Genomic DNA, 10,461 nt, shown 5'->3' with positions numbered 1-10,461 from the left:
CTAAAAGATTGTTATTAACACTTTAAATCATAACTCTTTCAATGTCAAGATATATCTGTAGCCATCATTTATCAAACTCACTTGATCTAAAAGATTGTTATTAACACTTTAAATCATAACTCTTTCAATGTCAAGATATATCTGTAGCCATCATTTATCAAACTCACTTGATCTAAAAGATTGTTATTAACACTTTAAATCATAACTCTTTCAATGTTAAGATATATTTGTAGCCATCACTTATCAAGCTCACTTGATCTAAAAGATTGTTATTGACAGTTTAAATCAAAACTCTTTCAGTGTCTTGATATTTCAATACCTGTTCTTTACCAAGCAAACTTTGTCTAATAGATTGTTAACAACAACATAAGCCATAACTGCTTCAATGTAACCACACTTCAGTAACTGTAATTTTTGAATACACTTTGTAAAAAAGACTGTTATGATAATTTTAAACCATAACTCTTTTAATATCAAGATACTTCACTGTCTAATATTTATAGAATATAAATGTTAATTTTTCTCATGAGTATTTAACATTATAACTCTTCAAATTATGACGACCTATATATTTATTATAAAAAACAACCAAGTTTACAACTTTAAGAATGTGACTCTTTCGACAGAAAAATATCGAATAGTCATACATCAAAAATACTTCCTGGAGTTGAAGGGGGTCCAGGAGGACCTGGAGGACCAGGAAATCCTCGAGGTCCAGGTGATCCAGGTAATCCTTCTACACCTGGCTCCCCTTTCTTTCCTTGTATACCAGGTAGTCCACTGAGTCCTGATTCACCCTAATATCAGACATAGAGAAAACTTTTTAACTTTCAAAAACACAGATTTAAATTAAATAAACAATAAGGATAATGTGACGGCACAGCTATAGAAAAACAAACAAAAGTCATTTGTTGAAACGGGTTAACTACACAGATTACGAGATTTTCATGTAATCTCATCACTTATAACTACTGATAAAAAGTATGTTAAAAAACTTGATCTTTCACTTACTTTAAACCACTTTTATAGTTTACGTCATTTTCAGGAACACTACCCCTCACCAGTAAATCTCTTCATTAGAAATTGAAGAGAAAAATATCATCACTCATAATAGTAACCTTTCTTTCAACAGAAACTGGAAAGTATGTCAGGAATTGCCTTAGTGTCTTCAGTTTCTCAGAGAGGGAAATCTGCCTTTCAGATTCTCCCCTTGGATGACTCTTTGATATCCTTTCCTTTGGACTGGCACCCTTTTTGAAAATCGTGGATCTGCCTCTGAATAATAGTAGTTTCCTCTCCAATTTCTAATAATAGTACTTTCCTCTCCAGTTTCTGATAATAGAACTTTCCTCTCCAGTTTCTAATAATAATACTTTCCTCACCAGTTTCTAATAATAATACTTTCCTCACCAGTTTCTAATAATAATACTTTCCTCACCAGTTTCTAATAATAGTACTTCCTCTCCAGTTTCTGATAATAGAACTTTCCTCTCCAGTTTCTGATAATAGAACTTTCCTCTCCAGTTTGTAATAATAGTACTTTCCTCACCAGTTTCTAATAATAGAACTTTCCTCTCCAGTTTCTAATAATAGAACTTTCCTCTCCAGTTTCTAATAATAACTTTCCATTGATTTTTTCTGCTACCCCCCACCTACCAAGTTAGCAATAAGAAATCTGAATGATCGATACTTTCTGCTACCATCGAGACCACCCCTTCCTTCATTTGTGGAGCTGACGGTTAGAATCAGGATCTTGAAATGACCCCAGGGATCAGTTTCAAGCATTATTTACTGATAGACTACAGAGAAGGATGGAACATTTGACAGTCATACCAATGAAAAGGGCTCCTTCACATATGTTTGGTGAATTTTAAACTGTTCATAATATTTTGAAAGAAAACACCTTTTACAGCTATCTTTAAGCTTTAACATGTAGTGACAGTTCCGACTCACTTTCCATACAGGAATGAAATGATAAATAATCCTAGAAACCAAATAAATAATTTTTCGAGCACTTGAATCTCTACCTTTTCTCTTTATCTTGTTTCATTTTTTTCCTAGATTGTTTTTTATTATATATTGGAAAAGAGGGTCTAAGCCTCCTGGACTCCCTAGATCTGTTACTGATATCAACTGACAGTAGTTTACTTTCATTACAAACTGGTGAGGAAAGTACCATATCTATCAATAGTAGGTTCCCGTCATTAGAAACTTGTAAAGATAGTACCAGCCAATCATGCAGAGAGTAAACATATATTGAAACTATTAAAGAAAACTGGTAACAGTTCCGATAGTTGTCCTCTTAATTAAAGCTGTATCACTATCATATATAAATGTTACTTACTGTATTTAACTTTAATTCTACCATTAGATTCAATAAGGATGACCAGAATCATTAAGTGGCTACTATAAAAAATTTGGTCCAGTGTTAAAATGTCTAATTATACTTTATTTCCACTAAGTTTAGAAATGTAACTTTCTTATTATATCTCAAATTATACCTTCCAATCTTTACAGAAACTTACTTTGTCTCCCTTCTCCCCTGGCGGTCCTATTTGTCCTGTCACCCCTTTAGAGCCAGGCATGCCCTTGAAAAAAAAATGTTTTATGCATATTAAAACAAAATATACAGATGGTACCAGATATAGAGATTTTAGGCTTACAAAGAAAACTAAACCCTCTATCTTAGTGGCAAAATATCTCTAAATGAAATATTCAGACCTTTAACCTGGCCATCATGAAAGTCATCACTGTATTGCAGTATCTAATACCTTAGATAAAATAAATAACTACAGTTTCAAAAATAGACTCCAATATGACCCATAGCTACATAACTTTTACTTCTGATGGGGTTGACGATTTGAGTATTTCATTTCAACATTTTTTTATCACTAGAGATATTAAATCAGGTATTGTAGCTACGTAATATCCACCACAAAGAATTGAACCTAGGATTTTAACCCTGCAAGTCCAGACAGTCACTGCTGACCCATGGAGGAGAGCAATAAATCTTTAGGAAAAAAGTTTGATCCACAAAAGATCATTTATTATCTCAAAAGTTTAAAAATAAATTAAGAATGATATACATTATCATCAACAGATGTATTATCCTAATGATGGTTATAATAGCCAGAAAACCTGTTACATGAACTATAACATCTAAATATAGAAAGAGTTGAGACTTTCTCATCCTAAACTCTTAATTATAGTCCATTCAACAAGTAGGAACTATTTACAGAAAAAATATTTATAATGTGACATTTTTTTGCTCATTTCAGTATAGAATATTAGCAAAAAAAAGTGTTAAAGTACACTAAACATTATGTAATAAACAGTAGTTCAAGTTTCAAAACATCATCTTTAAATTAAAATGCGATAAAATATTTAAATTTTTTTATAAAAAACTAATTACAGCGTGACAATATTTTCTGACTGTCATTTGGCATTATCATACCGGCATCCCTGGAGATCCATTTTGACCATCTCTACCAGGAGAACCTGGAAACCCACGAGGTCCAGCTACAGGAGAGGAAGAGATGTTACAAGTACATGGTAGACCAGGTAGTCCACGTGGTCCTTGAGGTCCAGGTGGTCCTTCTAACCCTCTTCCAAACTGCTGTAAAAGGAAACATACTTAAAATGGATATCATGGAATGAATCAGCATATAGATTAAATCAATTGATAAAGGTAGTTTAACTGAAGATGAAAAAACATTGTGTAATATTTATACAACAGTGTTGCCTGGCATGGCCAGGTGGTTAAGGCACTCGACTCGCAATCTGAGGGTTGCGGGTTCGAATCCCTGTCACACCAAACAGGCTCGCCCTTTCAGCCGTGGGGGCATTATAATGTGACGGTCAATCCCACTATTCGTTGGTAAAAGAGTAGCCCAAGAGATGGCGGTGGGTGGTGATGACTAGCTGCCTTCCCTCTAGTTTTACACTGCTAAATTAGGGACAACTAGCGCAGATAGCCCTCATGCAGCTTTGCGCAAAATTCCAAAACAAACAAACAACAGTGTTATATGTAACATACTCTGAACGTTCTTAATTCTTTGACTATATATCAAGAGGAAATGTGTAGTTTTTTTTTTTCACAATTTTCTAAGAAGTGGAAACTAAACTAATTTATTAATTATGGTTATCTTTCACATACAGTTTTTAATTTTATTAAAGTTACAAAGGTACTAACAAACAAGTAAACGTGTATGTGTTAACAAATGTTTCTATTTGATAATTATCGTTATCTTTCACATGGTCCTCTGTTCCGATATCTATTGGACACCAACCACCAGATCCACTTGTAACAGTAACATGTATGTTTCACTGGATTTGATATTAAAACTAAACTTACAAAACTACCCCAGTCCTCTGTTCCGACATCTATTGGATCCCAACCATCAGATTCACTTGTAACAGTAACATGTACATTTCACTGAACTTGATATTAAAACTAAACTTACAAAACTACCCGGTCCTCTGTTCCAATATCTATTGGACCCCAACCACCAGATCCACTTGTAACAGTAGCATGTACGTTTCACTGGACTTGATATTAAAACTAAACTTACAAAACTACCACGGTCCTCTGTTCCATTATCTATTGGACCCCAACCACCAGATCCATTTGTAACAGTAACATGTACGTTTCACTGAACTTGATATTAAAACTAAACTTACAAAACTATCCTGATCCTCTGTTCCAAGATCGATGGGGTTCCAACCACCAGATCCACTTCCAAATGTGTGCGTGAAAGGTGGTCCTGCTGGTCCAGGAGGTCCTGGTGGGCCAATCAAACACTCACCCTAAAATCATTCAATATCTTTATTTATGTTCTTGCAGTAATCTCTTGTCAAACTAGATAATATAACTAACATTACACAGACAACTAAGACTAATTTATGGAGAGCTTTGGTTTGTCATAACTCTACAATCAACTAAAAAACCTTTAACTAAATGCAATGCATGCTTCTTAGGAGTTGGAACATTATTTCTATAATATTCTCACAGTTAAAAACCAATGATAAAACACATGTCAAAATTGATCTGGTAATTGCTGGTGTTTATATGTAAAAAAACAAAACTGAAAAAGGAATAACGAAATTTTATTAGGTAATACATTTCTATATTGACGGGAGTCAACTTTGTAAGCAACACCAGTTCAGTTGCTAAGGTCATCATGAGTTTGATTATCATTAAACGAGACTCAACTTCATAAGCAACACCAGTTCAGTTGTTAAAGACGTCATGAGTTTTGATGTTATAAACCTTCAGACTTACAGCTGTGTCAACAGTGAGCTCTAATTATGAACTGACAGATAAGAAGAAGGTAGCTAGTGAACAACACCCTCCACCACTGTTACCTGATTGAAAAGTAGGATTTGACTGTAACTCTTAAAGTACACCTACAGCCTTAAAGTGTGGAGTGAATGTTTTCACAAATGGGACAGGAACCATGAACCCTCTGATAAATAGTCTGAGAACGCTATAGCCATTACAAGACCACTCTTGGCCTTGTTTGTGCTTGAGGCTGACACTGTTCAAATGTCACGGTTTTAACAATTTTACATTAAATTGACAGCTTATTTGTTGTAGATACTGTTATCGATCACCAGACAAAAAATATTTCATCATGCCTTTGAGGCACAGACTGACCTTTTCACCCTTGAAACCCCGCTGACCAGGCAACCCAACTTCTCCTTGAACTCCTTTGTCCCCTTTTATCACAGTCACTGGAGTATAAGCAGGGACCACTCGTCCGGGTTCACCCTGGAAAGCATTGGTCAAAACTTCTTATAATAAATGTAAATTAAACAAACTCTAGTGCTGTTTAACTTTATTGACTGGTGTCACATATGTTCATGGAACATTTAATAGACGACGATTATTCATAAAATGAAGTATGTTTTAACACGACCAACGATACACAAGATGTAAGCGCATGGCCCTATCAAGCTGCTCTAAACTAACCTAGACTTAAAAGTTACCGATTAATAGGATAACCAAATATACTATGTGCATTTTCTTTGTGAAATGTAAAAAGTACAGATTGCACTACTAGAGGTCAAATTTCTGAAGATATACTATCATTTTTCTAACATTTACTTAGCGTTTTTACAAATCAAAAACACATTCTACTTTAACATCTTTACCACATTTTTACCAACTATTATATTGCATACTAAATCTTTGTAGAACAGTTAAGCAATACATGTACCGTATGCGACTTACCTTGAGACCTGGTAATCCGTCTTCACCGGGTTCTCCCTTTGGTCCTGGTGGTCCCGATGGACCTGGAGGTCCAACCTCTGCAAGTTTTTTAGATGGAAAAGGTCAGAGTACGATATTTCTAGTTTATAAATTCTGGTTTCTGCTGTCTATTATCTGTCCTTACTATATATATGTATATGCTATACACACACATTGGGTAAGGTTTCACTACACACACACGTCTTTTTTACGCTTTTACTGCATCTTCTTTTTAGAATTTTTAGCTCGTCTTTACATTAAAAAAAAACACTTCAAAGACTCTCAGCAGTATTAAGAGCCTTAGTTCACGTTAAGGAATGAAAAGGTTAGACGTCTCTGTAGTGAAAGTTCCAACAACAAAAGTTGATTTTGTAATTTCAAAATTATCTCTAAGATAACGAACTTTGAGCTTTTTCATAAAACATTTTTTGAAAAAAAAGTTGTAAGGGGAATAACGAAAAGTATTAAGATGTATACTCGTACTGGTGTCATTCAAAACAAGCTATCTAGTTGTAAAGTTACATGCTTGAATTTAAAATACTAATTTCACTCAATAGATGGCAGTAGTAGTCGATTTTGAAGAAGTATGCATTGTTGGTTGTTGAGCGCATAGCTACACAGCGGGTTGTGGCCACGGCAGAGACAAAATCCTGAAATTCAGTGTTAGAAGAGCTCACCGCTGAGCCTCCAATAAGAGAGCAATAGTATACATATCCCCAGCAATGAAATGTTGTATAATATTATTTCATCAGTTAAAATAACTGTAAATAGCTTTTTGTATTAAAACGTCTTAAGAACTAAAAACAATCACTTTTGTTCCACTACAAAGGCCTAATTCTTGTATCAAAGATAACAATGCTAGTTTAGAAATAGTTGTCATTAACGTTACAGGGGAGGGAAGATAATTATATTGTTACTTTCATTATTGAAAACATATCCCAATACAGAAAGTTTTGGTTACAGGTAGAAAGTTCCAAACAATTATTTTAAATTTAAATAAACTAACACACCTTTAAAGATTCCTCCTCCTGGACCTGGTGGTGGCGGGGTGATAAGCGGTGGAGGACCTGAAATTATATCTTAAATTTAAAATAAAAAATAGAGAAAACGTGTGAAGCATTTCAGTATAGGTATTCTTTCACAGTAAATCTTTTGTATATCTATTCGTGTTTTGTATTAATTTTCATTCAAATATTTAAACATCTGAAAGACATAAGTGAATAATCCAGCATAAAACTGTGTTGTTCTTGACAAATCTAAAAGTGGTAAAGTTTAATTTTTAACTAGTGAGTTTTGTTCAACGACAAGGAATATAATTTTATTAAAATTATAAGCGCAATATTAAATCCTAGTTTGCAAAGCTTTTTATAAAAAACAAACATAATTATTAAGTTCTAATAAGTAAGTTGATATCATTCCTTTAATTATCAAAATGCTCGCAAAAATTAACTAAAGAAAATATATATATATTAAAATAATAATACCACATAGTTAATATTACATTTAAAATGTATACTAATTCTGTTTAGTTCGGGGGTCAGCCATTAAGTCAAAGGAAACAGCGACTGGAGAATGATGGTAAAAAAATTCAGCATAAATTTAAAAGAAGTATTTCGTGCTGTATAAAGTCAAATTTATCAAGTGTATGTTATTAAAAAAAACGAATGACACTACATAAAAAACGCTTACGTAGTTATCCGGTCCGGGTGGTAGCACAAAAGGAAAATAAAACAATAATTGAGGAGAATGAATCAAATAAACAATTATCACAGAAACTCAACCATTCTCTCTCAGTGGTCTCGAAAACATAAACATTCAGTGAACAATCATGAATAACATGGGCAACATATAACATGTGTAAGAAATCATGTTCTTGTAGTTAAAGAATTAACAATATTAATCAAATAAATAATGAAATAAACTTTATTTAAGATACTAGCGCAAAGCTACACAAGGGCTATCTCCGCCAGCCGTCCCTAGTTTTGAACTGATAAGACTATAAGGATGGCATGGTCTGGTGGTTAGGTTGCTCGACTCGCAATTGCCGTGTTGTGGAATTGAAACCGGTCGCCGAACATATTCGCCCTTTCAGCCCTGGGAGAGTTATGATAAAACGGTCAATCCCACTATTCGTTGGCAAAAGAGTAGCCTAAGACTCGGCAGTGAGTGATGTTGACTAAATGCCTTCCCTCTAGCCTATCTCGTCAAATTTATGGAAGGCTAGTGTAGATATCTCTCGAGTAGTTTTGTGTGAAATTTAACAAAACAAGCAAATAAAAAGGGATGGCAAATAGTCAACGGCACTCACTTGGGCTACTCTAATTGAAAAGTGTGCTTTGACTATGACTCTTATAACGCATCCATGGTAACTCTTTATACGTTCAAAGATTCGTTTGTTTGTTTTGAATTTCGCACAAAACTAATCGAGGGCTATCTGCGTTAGCCATCCCCTAATTTACTAGTGATAAACTAGAGGGAAGGCAGCTAGTCAACACCACCCACCACCAACTCTAGGGTTACTCTTTTAACAATGAATAGTGGGATCGATCGTAACGTCATAACGCCCTTATGTCATAAAGGGCGAGCGTGTTCGGTGACGAGGATTCGAACTCACGAACGCAGCTTGCGAGTCGCGCGCCCTAACCACCAGGCCATGCCAAGTGTCTCTAAGAGAAATCCTGGTATATCGGTGCGGTTTATGTTGACATTCTAACCATAAGGTGGCAAGCTCTAACTCATAAGACTTTAAAATCATTGATTTACATATGCATCGTTGAAATTTTAGAGCTTTACGACACATAACTTTCAAAGTTGGATTATATAATTCTTAAATTATTTTTCTGGCAAATGCCACTGATGTTGTCTTAACTCACACTGTCAGCCTACTCTGTGGTCAAGCACGCTATTTATCACAATTCGAATAACGAATTACTAAGGCCTCCCCTAACGCACTGGCATGGCCTTCTGACAACATTGTGTAATATTCATTATTCTTGCTAACAGTTTCATACATTTTGGAACCACGCCATCTAGGGACGTATTTAGAAGCTTGTGTTAAAATTTCTTATGTGTAATGTTATCACATAGAAATACAATTCATGTAAAGTCTAGCTTTTGTCGCGTCTGTATGTGTCACAGAAACACACTGTTATGGGTGTCTTTAAAGGTGATGTCCAGTAACAGCGTTAGGGTTGAGATGAGATGTGGCGGGCGCTACCCTAAGTATTTGTCCACTTCCCCAAAATTTCTACTAGAATTGAAAACTTACAGAATACCACGTCCGCGGATATCAGGGAACTGTAGACAAGAAAACCTCAGTCCTGTTATATATGCAGCCAATCAGAATAAAAAATGGAAACATTTGATAATTATTCATTGTGAGTCAACTTGATAATTTGAATTGATTTAAAAAATGACAAATAAAACCCACACACTACGCAGCAAATGTACTTTATGATCAGGACTTCCTAATTTATCTCTTTATCCTTTCAAAATACAAATGAAATTTAAAAACTTTGCCTCAAATTCATCTGTCTGCCTCTCCTCACTCTCACCCCACTTTCAGAATCCTCGAGTCGCCACGGCTGATGTTAGTTTTAGATGGATAAAGGCAACGTGTGTTATTAAAACAGACGAGGTAGTTTGTTTGAAGTTAAGCACAAAGCTCTACTCACCACGGGTATCGAAACCCGGTTTCTAGTGTTGTAAGTCCGCAGACATACCGCTAAGAAAGCGATGAAATACTTGGAAAATATTTTGTAGTATGTAGTTTTAAGACTATAAAGATTATTCCCAGTTTTTCTTGGTGTATTTTTTTGATGTTTCACTATTTACTGGAAAGTGAATCATGAAGGCATGTGCCGATATTATGATTATGAAAAAATCGTATGTGTTTCAAAAAATTAAAGTTACGTTTATGTAATAAGTGTAACGTTCAACCGAAAGGAAACAGATTTTATTCGAGTGTCTCCATCTAGTAGCTAAAACTAGTAACTTTTTAAATATCAACTGCTGGGAAGAGTAAAAGAACTTCTAGACGAAGCAGGGAGTCTGGGAGACACGTCCCCGGCAGTAGATTATTTTAAGTCTGAATGAATCTAAGTTTCAAACGGACAGCAACTGCCTGTTGTAGAAAACTACAAATGTAGAAGACGACGTTTCGAAAGTTTTCCGCCTTTCGTCTTCAGGTGGAAAACTTTCGAAACGTCGTC

At 34.8% G+C, this 10,461-nt stretch overlaps 2 protein-coding genes across 2 annotated transcripts in view; both read right to left on the bottom strand.

Annotated features, from left to right (window-relative positions):
• LOC106468501 (collagen alpha-5(IV) chain-like) overlaps window positions 1–10,461 on the bottom strand; it is a 53,842-nt gene that overhangs the window by 41,971 nt on the left and 1,410 nt on the right. Inside the window, exons 2-8 of the mRNA XM_022396836.1 lie at window positions 7,261–7,317; window positions 6,233–6,309; window positions 5,657–5,770; window positions 4,681–4,806; window positions 3,455–3,616; window positions 2,526–2,588; window positions 648–797 (exon numbers count right to left, since the gene is read on the bottom strand). Of these exons, the coding sequence (XP_022252544.1) occupies window positions 648–797; window positions 2,526–2,588; window positions 3,455–3,460 (219 nt within the window). The 5' untranslated portion in view covers window positions 3,461–3,616; window positions 4,681–4,806; window positions 5,657–5,770; window positions 6,233–6,309; window positions 7,261–7,317. The remainder of the gene's footprint in view (window positions 1–647; window positions 798–2,525; window positions 2,589–3,454; window positions 3,617–4,680; window positions 4,807–5,656; window positions 5,771–6,232; window positions 6,310–7,260; window positions 7,318–10,461) is intronic.
• LOC111088037 (collagen alpha-2(IX) chain-like) overlaps window positions 3,671–10,461 on the bottom strand; it is an 8,572-nt gene continuing 1,781 nt past the window's right edge. The window contains exons 3-7 of the mRNA XM_022396837.1: window positions 7,261–7,317; window positions 6,233–6,309; window positions 5,657–5,770; window positions 4,681–4,806; window positions 3,671–3,697 (exon numbers count right to left, since the gene is read on the bottom strand). Of these exons, the coding sequence (XP_022252545.1) occupies window positions 3,671–3,697; window positions 4,681–4,806; window positions 5,657–5,770; window positions 6,233–6,309; window positions 7,261–7,317 (401 nt within the window). The remainder of the gene's footprint in view (window positions 3,698–4,680; window positions 4,807–5,656; window positions 5,771–6,232; window positions 6,310–7,260; window positions 7,318–10,461) is intronic.

This window comes from Limulus polyphemus, unplaced genomic scaffold, assembly GCF_000517525.1.
Source record: "Limulus polyphemus unplaced genomic scaffold, Limulus_polyphemus-2.1.2 Scaffold3029, whole genome shotgun sequence".
Taxonomy (NCBI): Eukaryota; Metazoa; Arthropoda; class Merostomata; order Xiphosura; family Limulidae; genus Limulus; species Limulus polyphemus.
The sequence above is the reverse complement of the archived record's forward strand: the minus strand, read 5'-3'. Positions and strand labels throughout refer to the sequence as shown.